General features: G+C 42.0%; 1 protein-coding gene across 1 annotated transcript in view; it reads right to left on the reverse strand.

The window, feature by feature from the left end:
• Window positions 1-19,839, reverse strand: part of PIK3R6 (phosphoinositide-3-kinase regulatory subunit 6) — a 194,271-nt gene that overhangs the window by 12,734 nt on the left and 161,698 nt on the right. Inside the window, exons 10-15 of the mRNA XM_060253049.1 lie at window positions 18,658-19,099; window positions 11,577-11,676; window positions 11,304-11,426; window positions 10,394-10,504; window positions 9,743-9,851; window positions 9,206-9,276 (exon numbers count right to left, since the gene is read on the reverse strand). Of these exons, the coding sequence (XP_060109032.1) occupies window positions 9,206-9,276; window positions 9,743-9,851; window positions 10,394-10,504; window positions 11,304-11,426; window positions 11,577-11,676; window positions 18,658-19,099 (956 nt within the window). The remainder of the gene's footprint in view (window positions 1-9,205; window positions 9,277-9,742; window positions 9,852-10,393; window positions 10,505-11,303; window positions 11,427-11,576; window positions 11,677-18,657; window positions 19,100-19,839) is intronic.

Raw genomic sequence — 19,839 nt, forward strand, 5'->3', positions numbered from 1 at the left:
CCTCTGGGCGACATACAAGGAGAGGCAGTCCCACGTGTATGTTGGTCCCTGGCTGCTCAGGGCCTTGAAGATTAAAATCAACACCTTGAACTGGATTCAGAACTTTATTGGCACCAGTGAAGTCTGTAAAGAACCAGCTGAATGTGAGTCCGCAGAGGCATCATAGACAGCAGGCATACTGCTGCATTTTGCACTAGCTGTAACTTCCGGATCAGGTGCAAGGGTAGGGGTATGCATTTGGTTCGGCCGAACTGAATAAACCCTCAGATAGCCACTGATTCAGCTGTATTTGGCCCAGAATACAGCTGAATCAGATTATGTGGTGGTATTCAGGAGCAAAATACAGCTGCCATGAATACTGCCAAATCAGTAGAATGGCTGGAACGGAGGAAATAAGTTTAAAGGGAAGCTACTTACTTCCTTTCCTGCTGTTTTCTGCCTTTCCCCACCTCTTCCAAAGCCTCCTTGGGATCAGGGAGGGAGGTGGAGGTGGAGGTGGAGAGGCATGCTATGTAAGGCTGTTGCTGCTGTTGCTGGCTGGGCTATATCAGCCCCCTAAGCAATACTGTCAATAGAACTGCAAGTAAACAGTGTTCTCTATCCAATCATAGAGCAGCGTTCTTTTTTAAAACTTCTCTGTGCATGGCCAGAGAACAGATTTAAGGAGTCCTGCTGCGTACTTGACTCAATTGCTGGTTGGCTTTGGCTGAGGGGGTTCTGTGGAGGTGAGGCCCCTGATGCTGTCCTGTAATTTTGGAGCTTCTCCCTCAAACTGCCTGCCCCCAGCTGCCATTCATTTTACTCCACTTTGCCTTTAATTTCAATGACCCATAGGGAATAATGGTGAGCTGGGGCATCCTAGAATTGGACCACCTGGTCCAATATTTTTGAAACATAGGGCTTCTGTGTGGGAGAGGCTCCTGCAGATACCCTGCAATTTTGGGGCCTCTGCCTCAAACCCTGTGTCCCCCAGCCACCATTCATTATACCCTATTTTGCCATTGACTTCAATGGTCCATGGGGTATAATGCAGCCAAATAATGCTGAATCAGTATTCAGCAGTATTTGGCCAGCCATATCCAGCCCCCGAATAACATTAGAGAATCCGGCCCTTTCCCGCCCGCGCCGGCTTCAGCCGGCTTTAGGGCGGGGGCCGAGTTTGCCTCCCCGGATGGAGCGAGGCAAACGGCCCCTTCATCCGGGGATGCATGGGGGGCGTGGTCGTTTGGACTTATTAGCCCAACCACGCCCCCGGCCACGCACTTCGCTGGCCATTTTCGGCCCACCCTCCCTCCCTGCAATAGTACAGGCTTCTCCGGTCGCCGTTGTTTTCGGGGCCAGGTAGGAATTTTTTCATCCCATCTGATTGGCCTGAGCTGGGATGTTTTTCGCCTACCTTGTACTGTTGTTTTGAGGTTGGGCTTATTTTTAGGTAACTTTATGGGCGGGACTTTAAGGCAGGTTCGTTTTGGTGACCACCCATGGTTTTCCCTGTTAAGGGAAGTAGCAGGGAGGGACGGCAGCTGGGTTTAAACGGCCCTCTGCTGTCTTTCTCGTTACAGGGTTACCTCGTTTAGCGAGCCGTCCCTGGGAGGGCAGCTGCGCCACTTGGAGGTTACACCCGACCATGCCGGCCTGGGAGCAGCTAGTTTACCAGGCTGCTGCTGGGGGCTGGGTGGCTCGCCCCATCGGGTTTGGGAAGGGTTTTGGAGTTCCCTTCGCCTGCCCGGTTAGTTTAGGTTGCCCCAGGCTGTTGGTTCAATAAAGTTGCCCTGTTTTACACCCATATACCGTGTTGTCTCGTTCTTCCGACTGGGGGGGCAATGTGGTTTAGGTCTATTCAGGGCCTAATACAGTTGAATCAGCTGTTATTTGGGTTTTATTCAGTTCAGCCAAACTGAATACACACCCCTACCCCCAAGAGCAATCGACAACACCCATAGGAGTCCCAGGGAGAGGGTGGGCCAATGATGATGGGCAGCCACAGCTAGACTAAGTTTCTTCTTGTGGGACAATGACGGCTGATGTGTTGCTGCAGAGAAAGGAGGATCATTCCCCTCCCTATCACTCTCTGAGGCCCTCCCTGGGATCTTCAAATTGGATGCAACCCTAGCTTGCCTCCTCATGGTGCACCCTGGGTAATGCCAAAGAGCTAAGTCTTCATCACAGGTAGGAACACATTAAAATTAGAATCCACTGATGACCACCTTTAAGATTTAAAAAGCTTTATCTGGTATTTAAGAGTTATCCTGGAGTATTGTGTTCAGTTTTGGGCACCACATTTTAAGAAGGATATAGACAAGCTGGAACATGTCCAGAGGAGGATGATGAAGATGGTGAGAGGTCTGGAGACAAGTCCTATGAAGAAAGGTTGAAGGAGTTGCTCTAATCTCTATGAAGGAGCTGGGCATGTTTAGCTTGGAGAGGAGGCAGCTGAGAGGTGATATGATCACCATCTTCAAGTACTTGAAGGGCTGTCATATGGAATTGTTTTCTGTGGCCTCAGAAGGTAGGACCAGAACCAATGGGTTGAAATTAAATCAGTTGAGTTTCCTGCTCAACATTTAAGAAGGACTTCCTGACAGTTAGAGTGGTTCCTCAGAACAGGCTTCCTTGGGAGGTGGTGGACTCTCCTTCCTTGGAGGTTTTTAAACAATGGCTAGATGACCATCTGACAGCAATGCTGATTCTGAAAATTTAGGGGGAGGTATTTGTGAGTTTCCTGTATTATGCAGGGGGTTGGACTAGATGGCCCTTGGGGGAGGGGTCCTTTCCAACTGTATTATTCTATGATTCTATGATTCTATGATCTACCTCTGCTGTATTTCTTCAAAGCTAAGCAAATGTAATTACCATCAATTCAGAATCTAGATGATTGTAAGATTTGAAACAAAAAGAAAAGTTTGAATGTAATGGACAATCTGTTATTAATAGATTCTCAGGTATTATGGTTTTAAAATTTGGGGGTTGACCACCATTATTCCAGATTCCTCCCCCCAAGTGAGTATTGGTAGTCATACTATTAAGGGAATCTAGTTTTTTAAGAACAAAGTCTTTGAACTTATTATTAAACACTGATCAACTACCTGGTAGTTTAATTGCTAAAGCTTATTTTTTGTTACAAAATCTAGAAAGTGCTTCTTCAACTTACACTGGAAAATGGGACAGGCACTTAAAAATCAATACTAATTTATAAGAATTGAGTTAGATTTGGGATTATGCAATATCTACATGTATTTCTAAGAGTTTAAACAAAATGTTGCAAAAAAAAAAAGATTGTTTCTGTGGTATCTCCCTGTACATAGGTTAGCAACTATTGACAGAAATACAAAGGATCAGTTTTTGCATTGTGGCTCATCCATGCCAGATCCTTAAAACTTTTTTTATTATGTTCAAAAATGTACCCTTTTAGTTTGTCTATGAAACACTGAGTTTTAGTATAACTATGGATCCAAAAGTTGTAGTGCTGGGTTATTTAAAATGGAGACTTGCCCTTTCTAGTGCACGACTGATCCTGAGCTTACATATCACTGTTAAATTGGCAATAGCAGCAAAGTGGAAAAAACTAAAATCTCCTTTGGAGGGTGAATAGTTCCATGGAGTGAAATACTGCATTAACTAAATCATCAGAGAGCCCAGAGAAATAATGTTCAATGTTCAGATAAACTGGATGAGCACTGGGTATCATTTATAATGTTTTGGATTTGTTTCAAATTCAGATTTATTGCATGGGGCCAAAAGCCATTACAAAATTCAGTATACAACTAAGAAATAAAAGAAGTGTGCTATGGAGCAGATGGTCTCTGAACCTACCAGGGGTGGGGCGATCCTGGATTTGGTCCTAAGTAATGCCCAAGACTTGGTGAGAGATGTAAAAGTGATCGCACGGCTTAGGAGCAGTGACCATTACATTATTGATTTCACCATTTGTATAAGTAGAGAGTTGCCCCAAAAGACTAGCATAACCACGTTTATCTTTAAAAGGGGTAAAATCTCTGAGATGAGGAGGCATGTGAAGAGGAAACTGAAAGGAAAGGTAAATACAGTCAAAACCCTTGGGGAAGCTTGGAGGCTATTTAAAACTACAATCCTAGAAGCTCAGATAAAATATATACCACAAGTTAGGAAAGGCACAAACAGGTATAAGAGAAGGCCTGCACGGTTAACAAACAAAGTAATGGAAGCTGTAAAAGGTAAGAAGGACTCCTTTAAGTGGTGGAAAGCTAGTCCAAGTGAGATTAATAAAAGGGAACACGGGCTGTGGCAAATCAAATGAAAGACTGTGATCAGGCAGGCAAAAAGGGAGGAACATATTGCAAAAAACATAAAGACTAACAATAAAAATTTCTACAAATATATTAGAAGCAAGAAACCAGGCAGGGAAGCAGTGGGGCCCTTGGATGACCAAGGGGTCAAAGGATTACTGAAGGAGGATAGGGAAATGGCTAAAAAGCTGAATGCATTTTTTGCCTCTGTCTTCACTGTGGAAGATGAGAAGTGTTTGCCTGCTCCAGAACCACTTATATTGGAAGGGGTGTTGAAAGACGTGAGTCAGATTGAGGTGACAAGAGAGGAGGTCCTACAACTGATAGATGAATTAAAAACTAATAAGTCACCAGGTCTGGATGGCATACATCCAAGACTTCTGAAAGAACTCAAAGTTGAACTTGTGGATCTTCTGACAAAAATATGTAATCTTTCATTGAAATCTGCCTCCATTCCTGAGGACTGGAAGGTAGCAAATGTCACCCCCATCTTTAAAAAGGGTTCCAGAGGAGATCCGGGAAACTACAGGCCAGTCAGTCTGACTTCAATACCGGGAAAGTTGGTAGAAACCATTATCAAGGACAGAATGAGTAGGCACATTGATGAACACGAGTTATTGAGGAAGACTCAGCATGGGTTCTGTAAGGGAAGATCTTGCCTCACTAACATGTTACATTTCTTTGAGGGGGTGAACAAACATGTGAACAAAGGAGACCCGATAGATATTGTTTACCTTGATTTCCAGAAAGCTTTTGATCAAGTTCCTCATTAAAGGCTCCTTAGTAATCTCGAGAGTCATGGAGTAAAAGGACAGGTCCTCTTGTGGATCCAAAACTGGCTAATTAATAGGAAGCAGAGAGTATAAATGGGCAGTCTTTGCAGTGGAGGACGGTGAGCAGTAGAGTGCTGCAGGGCTCAGTACTGGGTCCCATGCTCTTTAACTTGTTCATAAAGGATTTGGAGTTGAGAGTGAGCAGTGAAGTGGCCAAGTTTGCAGATGACACTAAATTGTTCAGGGTTGTGAGACCAGAGAGGATTGTGAGGCACTCCAAAGGGATCTGTTGAGGCTGGGTGAGTGGGCGTCAACGTGGCAGATGAGGTTCAATGTGGCCAAGTGCAAAGTAATGCACATTGGGGCCAAGAATCCCAGCTACAAATACAAGTTGATGGGGTGTGAACTGGTAGAGACTGACCAAGAGAGAGATCTTGGGGTCGTGGTAGATAACTCACTGAAAATGTCAAGACAGTGTGTGATTGCAATAAAAAAGGCCAACGCCATACTGGGAATTATTAGGAAGGGAATTGAAAACAAATCAGCCAGTATCATAATGTTCCTGTATAAATCGATGGTGTGGTCTCATTTGGAATACTGTGTGCAATTCTGGTCACTGCACCTCAAAAAGGATATTATAGCATTGGAAAAAGTGCAGAAAAGGGCAACTAGAATGATTAAAGGGTTGGAACACTTTCCCTATGAAGAAAGGTTAAAATGCTTGGGGCTCTTTAGCTTGGAGAAACGTTGACTGCGGGATGACATGATAGTGGTTTACAAGATTATGCATGGGATGGAGAAGGTAGAGAAAGAAGTACTTTTCTCCCTTTCTCACAATACAAGAACTCGTGGGCATTCGATGAAATTGCTGAGCAGTTGGGTTAGAACGGATAAAAGGAGGTACTTCTTCACCCAAAGGGTGATTAACATGTGGAATTCACTGCCACAGGAGGTGGTAGCAGCTACAAGAATAGCCAGCTTCAAGAGGGGGTTAGATAAAAATATGGAGCAGAGGTCCATCAGTGGCTATTATCCACAGTGTGTGTGTATATAATTTTTTTAGCCACTGTGTGACACAGAGTGTTGGACTGGATGGGCCATTGGCCTGATCCAACATGGCTTCTCTTATGTTCCTAGGTCAAGCGAAGCACAACACCAGCAAAATAGAAAAACATTAAATCGGGTTGTTTCCAGACAATGTTTTCAGACACTTTCAGTATTTAATGCTTTCCAGACAATGCTTTCAGTATTGGAAGGTGGATTGTAGGGCATCATACCTTACTGATGTCCCTCCCTGCCCCAAACCCCACTCTCTCAGGCTCCACCCTCAAATCTCCCGGTATTTCTAAATTTGGATTTGGCAACTCTAACTATATACTAAAATTCTGGATCATATTCTGGCATCATGTGTGATGGGTCAAAGATAAAACCAGCAGGATGTTCGCTGAGTGAAAGTATAAAACTTTTGTTAATAGGATTGCATCTGCCAGAGTGCATCTCATCTCCTCTTCCTACCCGCTCATCCAGCTGCCACCCAAAATACCCCCAAGATGCTGCTTCTGGGGCAGGGCGTTTCGTTTTTAGAGGGAGGGGGGAAGTAAGAAAGTCAAGTTCTACAAGTGGAAATGCTTTCATCCACAGGAACATACTGGTAGGTCCAAACCCTGGATTCAAAGGCTTTAACTTTTGTATAAGGAATCCCTGGTAATTGTAACATAATGGTTCAGGTTAAGATGACTTGATTTTAGATATAGGGTCATTATAAAAAGTTGCTCTGACATTCAGACCAGGCCAGTTTATTGTTTCAGCCATATACAATGACTGATGCTACATTTTTAAATGTTTCTAATTTCTTACCTTAACACTTTATGCCTTTCATGTAATAACTGGTTAGCACAGTAAGCGGATGGGAAACCGAAAAACATAAGAGCATAAGAGAAGCCATGTTGGATCAGGCCAATGGCCCATCCAGTCCAACACTCTGTGTCACACCGTGGCCAAAAAGCCCAGGGGCCATCAGGAGGTCCATCAGTGGGGCCAGGATACTTGAAGCCCTCACACTGTTGCACCTCCCAAAAAAAGATAGCGCAGCCTTGTGAGATAAAACAATAAAAGACAAGTCAAGCTAATAGTCTTTGTAGTACTCTTATCATTTGGAACATTTAAGCCTTTTTACCACACTGTGTTGACTGTGGAAAACAAAGAAAGCTGTGAGGGATCAGGACTTAAAGGGCTAGCAGTGAAAGGAAATTACAAGTTATGACAGTACTTAAAGCTTCATTATTAATATAGGTGAAATATATTGCCAGAACACCATGACAATTTTCATTTCTTGCCCAATGACATCCTTGTTTTTACCTGAGGGGTCAGGGGACTGGCCTTACAATGGCTTTCCTCCTTCCTCAAAGGTCGGGGACAAAGGGTGGCAATCGGGGGTGAGCTTTCCCGGAGGCGCACACTAGATTGTGGGGTGCCTCAGGGAGCAGTTCTCTCCCCGATGTTATTTAACATCTACATGCGCCCCCTTGCCCAGATTGCCCGGAGTTTTGGACTGGGTTGTCATCAATATGCGGATGACACCCAGCTTTATCTGCTAATGGATGGCCAGCCTGACTGCGTCCCAGTGAATTTAGACCGGGCACTGCAGGCCGTGGCAACTTGGCTTAGGCTGAGTGGGTTGAGGCTGAACCCGACGAAGACAGAGGTCCTTTGCGTGGGGCGCGGCGCTCTGGGAAGGGAAATACCTCTCCCGGTTTTTGACGGTGCGCCGCTGAAAGCGGCGGGCCGGGTCAAGAGCCTGGGAGTCCTACTGGAGCCTTCACTATCAATGGAGGCCCAGGTAGCGACCACTGCCAAGTCGGCATTTTTCCACCTGAAGCGGGCAAGGCAGTTGGCTCCTTTCCTGGAGCGCCGGGACCTGGCAACAGTGATCCATGCGACGGTCACCTCAAGACTAGATTACTGTAATGCCCTCTACATGGGGCTGCCTTTGTGTCGAACCCGGAAGCTGCAGCTAGTGCAGAACGCAGCGGCCAGGCTGTTATTAGGACTCCCGAAATGGGAGCATATACAGCCGGGGCTGCGTGAACTGCACTGGCTGCCAGTTACATACCGGGTCCGATACAAAGTGCTGGTTATCACCTTTAAAGCCCTATATGGCCGAGGACCTGCCTACCTGAGGGACCGTCTCTCCCCATATGAGCCCGAGAGAGCACTGAGGTCAGCAGGGAAGAACATGCTGACTATCCCTGGGCCAAAGGAGGCAAAATTACAGAGTACCCGGGCACGGGCCTTCTCTGTTATAGCCCCGTGCCTTTGGGATCAACTCCCGGAGGAGGTACGGGCCCTGCGGAATTTGGACCAATTCCGCAGGGCCTGTAAGACCACTCTTTTCAAGCAGGCCTTTGTAGACCATTGATAGGATGGCTGTTTAATCCACCAACGATTTTATCTAGTGACCCCTGCCATAATATAAATATACAGAATAACATCAAGAAGATCACCGCCGTCTAAATTATGGAACGACCCAGACAACTGGAACTGGTTTTAGATTGTTGTTTTTAAACTACTGTATAATTTAATTGTTGTTTTAATTTATCTTATATTGTATAATTTTATTGAACTGTTGTTAGCCGCCCTGAGCCTGCCTAGGCGGGGAGGGCGGGATATAAATAAAATTTATTATTATTATTTTATTATGAGATTCTGCGCAACCAAAAATCCTTTGTGGCTGGTGATTTCAGCAAGGCATTACTCAGTTTGGTGTAGTGAAAGCCAGTCTGTTGTAGTGGTTAAATGCACGGACTCTTATCTGGGAGAACTGGGTTTGATTTCCCACTCCTCCACTTGCAGCTGCTGGAATGGCCTTGGGTCAGCCATAGCTCTGGCAGAGGTTGTCCTTGAAAGGGCAGCTGCTGTGAGAGCCCTCTCAGCCCCACCTACCTCACAGGGTGTCTGTTGTGGGGGAGGAAGGTAAAAGAGATTGTAAGCCACTCTGAGATTCAGAGTGAACAGCAGGGTATAAATCCAATATCATCACCATCTTCATCACCATCTTCATCATCATCTTTTCATCATCATCATCATCTTCATCTTTTTCTTATAAGTCCTTTCCTACCTCAGAAGAAGAAGCAGCAGCTCAGTCTTTGTAAAACTTCTAATTCTCACCTTTTTATACATTAGTGTAATATCTGCACCAGGAACCTCTACAGTAGGTTTCTTCTTCATCAGCAGATAGTCTGGAAAAGAAGATTGCAGTGAATTGGATAGCAGCACTTGAATTTTCCAGTTAAAATTGTGAGAGGTGAAAATTGAAACACAGGCTTTTCCCCCTAGGTGTTTTTGTTTTCCTAACAAAGGGTACTCTGTGCAGTTCAAGTAAGAACACTATGCAGTGGATACTTTTACATACTTATGGATATATGATAGAACCAGTGAGTTCTGTGATGGACGACACACTTGGCTGTATCCCCCAATGGCCAATTAAGCTGCTGACCTGAGGTATAGCCTGAGTGATGGAGACCAGGTTGCCTGTATGTCTGAGGAATATGCTAAATCTCAGCTTATCATTTTTATCTGCTGTTCTCCCTTCTATGGTTGTATAATTGTTGATTGAATTGATGGATGAATTATTGTTGATGTGAATTGCTTTCCAGCCATTACAGCTGAAAACTGTTGTATAAAATGCTGAAAAGAGCTGGGTACCCTTGGAATAAGACAGATCTCCGGAGGGGTCAAATTCTTCCAGGGCTACATGCAGTTCAATGAGGAAGATGTCCTCAGCTGGTTCCAAACCTTCATTCTTGAAGAAAAGCTGTAAGGCAAAAAAGAAGCATACTGGGCACCATTCCTCGTGGCATGATAGGAAGGCTTGGATCCTATCCAGTGCATAGATAAGAAGTCCTTTCCTACCTCCCTTCCCTCAGAAGCCCCCTGAGATTTCCAAAACGCTGATGCTGGAATATGGGGGACTTTCATAGACTCAGACACAAAGCCACACAACCCAGCAGGCTGCTGTAAGGAGGGATAGAAGCAAAGGAAATCACCCTCTCCTCTCTCTTCCATCAGTGGAAATTTCAGTGAAACAGAAGCAGTGCTAATCTGGTTCCTTTTCTTTAATGCAGCACCTTGGGCAGTATGAGATTTGTCTATGCAGTTCCTGTAACCTCCACCTGCAGCATGAGCTTTTTATAAAACTTCTGGGGCTACTGATGATGGGCAGAAAAAAATCATATCCATCCATATCCTTATGTGGATGTTCTACAGGATCCAAGTCTGTTTGCAGAGAACAGAAATGTAGTGTTTTGTTCAACTGGATAGCAAACAACAAAACGCTTAAATGACAGGCAGACTCACCTTCACTGTATATACTTGGAAATAGATTGGATGCAAACCCAGACGCACATAATATGTGATCACATCAATGATGAACAGCTCTGAGACAGAAATTTTACTTGGAGTAGAGGGCTGCATGGGGTTGAAGACAGTTGCATCAGTCCAAACCATCTGCATAGCTACCTGCCATTCCTACATCTGCAAGGAGTGTAGGAATCCTACAACTACTACGCTACACCTGCTAGGGGACTATGAACAAGAATAGCACCCACAATATCTTTCTATCATTTTCTTTAAAGTGTGTGATTCTTCATTCTTGCTGTTCTCCCTTGATAGTTTAATGACCCAGCAAAGCCAAATGCAGGAATGTGACCCAGGGAGGACAGACTGGTCTTTCATCTATAAGGGAAAGGAAAGGTCCCCTGTGCAAGCACCAGTCATTTTCAACTCTGGGGTGATGTTGCTTTCACAACGTTTTCACGGCAGACTTTTTACGGGGTGGTTTGCCATTGCCTTCCCCAGTCATCTACACTTTCCCCCCAGCAAACTGGGTACTCATTTTACCGACCTCGGAAGGATAGAAGGCTGAGTCAACCTGCAGCCGGCTACCTGAAAACCCAGCTACTGCCGGGGATCGAACTCAGGTTGTGAGCAGAATTTAGGACTGCAGTACTGCAAATTTAACACTCTGCGCCACAGGGCTCTTACCATCTGTAAGGATGCTGACATAATTACACTCCAGACCTGGAAAACGAAACCTTTCTTTGTAACAAGTTTATAAATTTGGTACACAGCTCAAATTCCTGGCCAAGAACCATTCTCAATAAAGAGATGCTTTGGTTGTTCCTTTAATTATCTGAAAAACAGGGCAGAAAGCCTAATTGCTTTTTTTAAAAGGGAATACAAACAGAAGGAAGGGCTCCTCTCATACCATGGTGGCCAGCTTTGGTATCATGTGACACAGAGCGTTGACATTGCTCTCGTACCATGGATCAACTCTTCCAAGGTAAGCAGCCAACTCACAAGGCTCTGTCAGGTCAGGCAGAGCATATTCCTGGAATAGGAGAGAGATGCCAGGAGATCCACATAATTCAGAATTGTAGCAAAAAAGGATGCCTTGCCCCAATCACAGTTTGAACGTTCTCTGAAGAGTAATCATATCCCACCTCAACAAGGCTCCAAGAAGAATCACTGCTGTACATACCTCCATGAAGTAAGAGCTGGGCTGTTCTTCCATCACAGGCACATAATAAAATTGTACTTTTAGCCTGGGTGTAAGATATGCATGTCTACTCTCTCGCTTCCTGGGAATGAAAAAAATAAATAAATACTTCTCAAGGATCTGTGAGGTGATCCCAGGAATCTCATGTCTTCCAGATGAATAGATAGTTGCAAGACACTTGCATGCAGCATTCTGGCAATCAAGGGTTGGAATTTAGAAACCCACCTCACATTCTAACCAAAAGAGGTGTTACTATTCACTAGAAAGCTTCTTGGTATCCTCTCTCCCACTCTTCCATAAAGGCTTCTGAAATTATGTGTTTCTTATTTAGAACATATCTATGTCATCTCTCCAAGAAATCTACTCAGGCATCTTATAAATAAAACATGAGTATTTTCAACTGGATTTAAATAAACATTATCTAGTAATACTGGGACATGGCAAAGGAGGAGATGTAAAGATGGCTACACCTCTGTGAATGGACCAGCCTTCTGAGTGGAATCCCTATTCGATTTGGATTATAATGGTTTGCAAGCTTTTCTAAGCTCTTGCGTGACTGGGAATTACGAAGCATCTTTTGTGGGTGGATTACAATAGAGCATTTATGTTTACGACATCACTAAAACTCAGGTGGAGTGTGGATTATAAACCTGGCTTTTTTGTTTGTTTTTCCTCCTCTTTTTATCAAGTTTTATTCCATTGATGGTGGATTATAAGGGTGTCCATTTTTTGTGGCTTTTATTTTCCCAGTGTGTTGTTTGCATGGCTTGGATGATCTGTTACACTGGGTAAGGAGAGCCAGTTTGGTGTAGTGGTTAAGTGTGCAGACTCTTATCTGGGAGAACCGGGTTTGATTCCCCACTCCTCCACTTGCACCTGCTGGCATGGCCTTGGGTCAGCCATAGCTCTGGCAGAGGTTGTCCTTGAAAGGGCAGCTGCTGTGAGAGCCCTCTCAGCCCCACCCACCTCACAGGGTGTCTGTTGTGGGGGAGGAAGGTAAAGGAGATTGTGAGCCGCTCTGAGACTCTTCGGAGTGGAGGGCGGGATAGAAATCCAATATCATCATCTTCTTCTTCTTCTTCTTCTTCTTCTTCTTCTTCTTCTTCTTCTTCTTCTTCTTCTTCTTCTTCTTCTTCTTCTTCTTCTTCTTAGTGTGGAGGATATACCCCCCCCTCCCTTTTGTGTGTGGATAGACTGGGATCAAACTTTTTCCTGAGTTGGGATTAAGTCCTGTTTGGTGGGTTATAACAGGATTTATGTACTCTTATGACTCAAGCAAAGTGTGGATTATAAAGTAAAACTGTGAACTGAATAAACTTGAGTAGACTGGACAGACTGGGAGACTACATAAACCTTATCAGCGGGAGATAGAGCACCCTGAATGAATTGAAACTGTTTTTGTAAGTGTTGTTTTCATTCCTAGAACTGCAAATAAAAAAAATGAGAAGAAAGATTTGGACTGGAACATCTAAGAGTGATTTAATAAATTATCTGTGTTTAATATTTGAAATTTGTAGTACCTTATGTATTGGGGGGGGGGGGGCAAGTGGTTAAGCTGTTCTATGAAGACTGAATTCTAAAACTTTGGCTTTTTTTCTTTTTTTATGAAGCGGGTCCCAGAAATTGTTTGACTTAATCACGGCTGCTGTTTTTTTGTGTTACTAAATTACTGAGTTATTGAAGTATTGCAGTATGGAGTAGAGATAAGAAATTAGTAAGCCAGGCAAACCCTCTCCAGCTCAGTCGAAATCGATAGGCACAATGTTGGCCCAGGAAACTATAAAAGACCTCCAGGCAACTTTACAGATAATGACATCAAGCCTCAACCAAGTTAATGTAAGCCTAGTTCAGGTCTGTAAACAAATAAAAAATTTAGGTGAAAAAGTTGAACATGTGAGGAAAAAACTCACAGATAATCACCAAGAAACTAGTAAGCTGGCACAAACCTTTTAAAAAGTCAGTATTGAAACAGATGTAGAACATAGAGTGGAGGGAGTTGAAGACACCTTGATTAAATTTGTAATGGAGCAAGCAGCTTACATGTTAAGATTTCAGAACATACCAGAAGATAAAGATGAACAGTTGAGGACACTAATATGTGAAGCACTGGCAGCTGGCATGGAGATAGACGCAGAGGAGCTAGAAAAAGAAGTGAATCTTATATACAGTGTCAACTCGTTATGCCAGAAAAAGATGTCTACTGCGTGAACTCCATATTAAATTCACCAAGAGAGTAATTAGAGATGTGGTGCTGAGAGATATGAGAGATAAAGATAAAAGGACAGACAATAAGAATACTGAAAGAGGTGCCTTGGAGAATGAGACAAGAGGAGAAAGGAATATCATTTCTTATTTTCAGTATTGATTACTAACTCCATCTCCTATAGATGGATGGTTCCAGAAGGTCTCTTGTTTACTTATGAAGGACAACAATTTAGAATTAACTCCATACATAAAGCTAAAGATTTCTTGAGAAGACAAGGGAAGAACTTGAAGGGACATGATTTTCCACAAGAGGATCAAGGCAAAGAAAATGAGGGGACAAAAGATGACAGAAAAGAAGATAGAGGTAGAGAAACAGGGGAGAAGAGGTGCAGATGGGGAGGAAGATGGAATGAGAGCATTACCACAGAGAGAAACAAGAAGTCAAAAGAGAAAAAATAAGAATGATAATAAAATAACAACTCAAAATGGATAGAAACCATACTAAAATAATCTCAATTAACATTAATGGCTTGAAATCACTGGGAAAAAGAAAGAGGACATTATAATTGGACATAATTTGTTTACAAGAAACCCATATCCAGGAAAAGGATTTACATCTTTTGGAAACTAAAGTACTAGGTAAAACATTTGTGGCCTGCGATCTAGAGAAAAAGAAAAGAGGACTTGTTACTTATGTAGAGGAAAAATTTAACTCTAAAGATACTGATTGTTAATTTATATACTCCGAATGAAGGACAAGAACATTTTTTTCAGACATTACAGTAGAGACTGGACAAATATGAATATACAGACTACTGCATGGTGGGAGATTATAACGCAGTTCTTGACAGAGAATTGGACAGGAAAAGTTACAGAGAAGCAAGCAGAGGAGAAAGAAGGGCTCTTTACTACCAAAAGCTTTTCTTCAATTGGGTGAAGAATACAGCTTCATAGATGCATGAAGGACAAGGAACTTAGCAACAAGATATTATACTTTCTACTCTCACAGGCATGAATCATGGTCTAAAATTGATATGGGTTGGGGGTCAGCACATTTGATGAAGGACCTGGTTGAAGCTGAAATCTTACCTAGGACTTTTGCAGACCACAGCCCTTTCTTATTAAAAGTCCAGGATGTACCAAAAAGGACACTAGGGACTCTGAATACCTTTTATTTTAAAGATAAGAGGTTTGTGAAGCTAAAAAAGAGATGAAGAATTTCTTTAAACAGAATATCCAGTCTGATATGTCAATAAGAACAGTGTGGGATGTGAGTAAAGCCTTCTTTAGAAGTTTAGCGATTAGACATGCTACCACACTAAAGAAGAGAAGAACACAGCAAGTTCAAGAACTGACCAGGACCAGATGGATTGCCTAGTATTACAAAATATTTGAAAACTCTTTGTTGTTACCTTTTAAACAAGTCTTAGAAAATATTGAGCAAGAGGCAACTTACAGATACTTGGAATGAATTGATATTATCCCTAATATCAAAAGATGATCAAATCTCAAAGAGGTGAGAAATTATAGACCTATTTCTTTGTTAAATGTGGACTACAAAATTTTTGCTTCCATCCTAGCCTCAAGACTAAAAAAAAAGTACTTTTGCAAGTAATACACCAGGACGAAATGGGATTTTTACCAAAGAGACAAATGAGAACTAATGTAAGAATAATTCTGAATATTTTGGAGTATTATGAAACACACTCAGAGAAACAAGTTGCACTAATATTTTTGGAGGCTGAAAAGGCTTTTGATAATGCCAGCTGGCAATTCATTGTGGAACAGCTGAAAATAATACAAAGTGGAGAAAACTTCCTTAAAATGATTCAGGCTATCTACACTAAACAACAAGCTAGAGTGACTATAACTAGAAACTTGGCTGAAGTATTTCCTACAGAAAAAAGAATGAGGCAAGGGTGAAATATCTTGGAATTTATTTGACAGACAGACACCTACTTAATGGATGATAACTATTACAGATTAAGTAAAGAAATCCAACAAGATTTGGAGAAGTGGAAACACCTGCAGCTATCTATGATGGGCAGAATTGTGGTGGTTAAAATGAATGTACTGCCAAAGTTTATTTTCCTCTTCCAGACAATTCCAGTGATTCAGAAACAAGCTTTTCCCCAAGACCTTAATAAAATGATAACTAGTTTTGTCTGGCAAGGGAAAAAACTCAGACTAAGGCTTAAAGTGATGCAAGACTTTAAAGAAAATGCCGGGTTTGCTTTATTAGATTAGGCAATTTATTATAAAGCCTTTGTATTAGTTTGGATTAGAGAGTGGATGATGCTAAATAATAGAATAATTTTGAGGTTGGAAGGACATGACCTAAAATTAGGCTGGCACTCTTACTTTTGGTATCAGAAAATGGGAAACTACAAACAATTCAAAAATCACTACATGAAAAGGAGCTAAATGTCTATTTGGGAGAAGCTAAAATATCAGATTTATAACAAGATACCACGATGGATTTCGCCAGTGGAAGCTTTTACTCAAGAAACTTTATTTGAACGTAAAAATTTAATTAGATATGACGACTTGCTGGAAAGAGATGGTACCTTAAAAACAAAAGATGAGCTGGAATCACAAAATATAATACTTAGCTGGTAGGTGAGAGCCCAGATTGAATCTAGATACACAAAGGACAAGCTACAAGGTTTTGATACTGAGCAGTCTGCCTTTGATCAACTGTTGCTGGGATTGGAGGAAAAAACATAAAGAAAATGTATAGGTTTCTCTTACAAATGAAGATGGAAAGTGAAATTGTGAAAGATTGTATGATCAAATAGGTGCAAAATTTGGGCCATAATATAGATATGGACACATGGTCCAAAATTTGGAAGGTAAATATTAATGTAACAAAATCAGTGGCATTTAAAGAGAATCTATTTACAATGTTTTATAAATGGTATATAACACCAGAGAAGCCAGCAAAATGTATTCTGGTATGTCAAACCAATGTTGGAAATGTAAAAATAATGAGGGGATGTTCTTTCATATGCGGTGGTCGTGCAAAAGGGCAAAGGGATATTGAGTAATGGGACATGAAATGCTGCAGAAATGCTGTTATTGAATTTACCTTTTAAACCTGATTTTTGTTGTTGTTGAATACTCTACCAGAGAAAATGGAGTTTAACTGTAGACATCTAGTATTACATGTAATTACTGCTGCCAGGATAACCTATACAACCTGTTGGAAATAGAATGTAGTACCGTCAAAGGAAGAACTTTTGAAGAAAATTTTTGAGACAGAAGGAATGGATATTTTAACAGAACTCTTAAGAGAAAATAGCAAAAATGAGATAAAAGAACTCTGGAAGCTGGAGAAGAACTGAAAGCAGGCTTTGTACTATACTTTATATCTATTTTTTACTTGTGAGAGGAGATGGTGGTGCAGACACTGGTATATTAATGATTAATAATGATGAAAGGAACAAAAACAGAATAAGTATGTGACTGCAGTCTTTCAGAAATGATTTAATGATGACATGGAATTTTATGTGCAAATATTAAGTGTAAGTCAGAATGGCACACTGTATTGTGAAATGGATTTCTTTTTTTAAGTTTTGAAGAGACTACACAAGAAGGTGAAACAGCTGAGGGCAATGAGCATTTCTCTACCACTCAACTGTTTGTTGTTCTTGTTGGTTGGGTTTCTTGTGCAGACCCTGTAAAGGGACTGCACAAGCAAGCCCATATGAAGGGACTGCAGGCACATTTAAAGGGACTTTTATTTATTAGCTTTATAAATGATATGGAGGAAGGAACAGAGGGAATGCTTATTAAATTTGCAGATGATACTAAACTGGGAGGGGTTGCAAATACAGTAAAAGACAGAGTCAGGATACAGGATGATCTTGTTGGGCTGCAATACTGGGCTAAAACAAATAAAATGAATTTTAATGGGGATAAATGTAAAGTTCTACATTTAGGTAGGAATAATCAAATGCATAATTATAAGATGGGGAGACTTGTCTTGGCAGTAGTTTATGTGAAAAGGATCTAGGGGCCTTAGGTAAAAGGGCCAATGCAATTTTGGGCTGTATCAACAGAAGTATAGTGTCCAGATCACATGAAGTGATGGTCTCACTTTACTCTGCTTTGGTCAGATCTCACCTAGAGTATTGTGTTCAGTTTTGGGCACCACAATTTAAGAAGGATACAGACAAGCTGGAACATGTCCAGAGGAGGGCAATGAAGATGGTGAGGGGTCTGGAGCCCAAGTCCTATGAGGAAAGGTTGAAGGAGCTGGGTATATTTAGCCTGGAGAGGAGATGACTGAGAGATGATATTATCACTATCTTCAAGTGCTTGAAGTGCTGGCATATAAAGGATGGTGCAGAGTTGTTTTCTGTTGCCCCAGAAAGTTGAATCAGAGCCAAAGGGTTGAAATTAAATCAAACGAGTTTTCAGCTAAACATTAGGAATAACTTCCTGACAGTTACAGTGGTTCCTCAGTGGAACAGATTTCCTTGGGGGGGGGGGCGCCTCTCCTTCCTTGGAGGTTTTTAAACAAAAGCTAGATGGCCATCTGACAGCAATGCTGATCCTGTGAATTTAGGGGGAGGTATTTGTGATTTTTTTGCATTGTGTAGGAGTTTGGACTAGATGACCCTGGGGGTCCTTTCCAACTCTGTGATTCTATGAGTCCTTAACATGATAATGTGTCTCCTGTTTTCCTATTAATAACTCATTTTAACCAGATTATTACCATGTACTCACATTTACAGTGTTTAGAAGATTCTGCAGAGTTCTAAAGGATCTTCACTGATTCTGTTTCAAAAGTTGCAAGACCCTTTCCTACAATGCCTATGAAATACCTTTTCCCACACCAGTAATGAATATTTACCTCAAGGAATAATAAGCCTGGACAAGGCGTGCCAAAGCTCTATCATCACCTAGAACCAAGACCCGAGCCATGTGCAGTCTTTTCATATGAGCGATGGGTTCCATTACATTACCACCACATTTCCAGTGCATTTTCCCAGCAGGTTTTGCACCTTGCTCATTGCAGCCAGTCTGTAGGAGTGATAAGCAGTCCAGAGTAGAAGCCTTCTTCTTTATGCCCCCCTTCCTCTGGAGTCGGGAGCACTCAACTTCAGGAACTTCATCTGGCATGGGGAGGTCCCGCTCAATACCACTGTCGGTGGACAACACAGAGAAGCGTGCCTGCTCACAACCATCATAGTCAGGTCCCATTTCTTGACTCTCAGATCTATCCAATACTTGATTTAGAGAGTCCTCTTCACAGGACTGACTCTGTGGATGGAGGAACAGCACTAGCTCTTTCCCTAAAAGGAGGAGATGGCTGTGAGGTTTCCAGAAGACCATCACAAAGCTTGGAGACTAGTAGGACAAAATATGAAACTGTGGAAATGGTATACTGTCCAGTATATTATGAGCAATTGTTTGAATCTTTTCAATGGATGAATTGAAGGTTCAAATATCGCCATTTAGTAATGCTTTATGTTATCCTATATAGTGATTGTATTGCTGGTATTTCCTCAGTCTTTTCACTGACAGCTTTTGCCTGTGACTCTGAGGCAGACTATTCAATCCTGCGTCCCAAAGAAGTTCAAGCTTACAATACGAATTTAATATGCTGACTGCCTCCTGCCACCAAGATGTTTCACACTGTCACCATATCCTGCTTTGAATCCATTTCTGACCCGTCTGTTTTGAATTTGGATGGGACAGTTCTTTTCAGACAGCGAATAAATGTTTGCAAAACACACATGGAATGTTACATCTGTTTTAGATGTAGCATCCACCCCCCCCCTTTTAAAAATGCTTTTACACTATATCAAAATAGCATTTTTAAGCAATGAACTCCTTACCTCTCCACTTTTGCTTTTTGTTGATTGGAATGCTGGCTTCTCCCACCTCCCCCATAATTGATCTGTTGCCACCTCTTAGTTCTTCTTTTCCTGTCAGAATTTTAGGCAGGTGGCAAACTGACTGCTTTTTACATTTTACATTTATTGACTGCAATTCAATGAGTGTTTAGTGTGAAAGTCATTTTTTTTACAAA

The sequence above is a fragment of the Heteronotia binoei genome, chromosome 13, assembly GCF_032191835.1.
Source record: "Heteronotia binoei isolate CCM8104 ecotype False Entrance Well chromosome 13, APGP_CSIRO_Hbin_v1, whole genome shotgun sequence".
Lineage (NCBI taxonomy): Eukaryota > Metazoa > Chordata > Lepidosauria > Squamata > Gekkonidae > Heteronotia > Heteronotia binoei.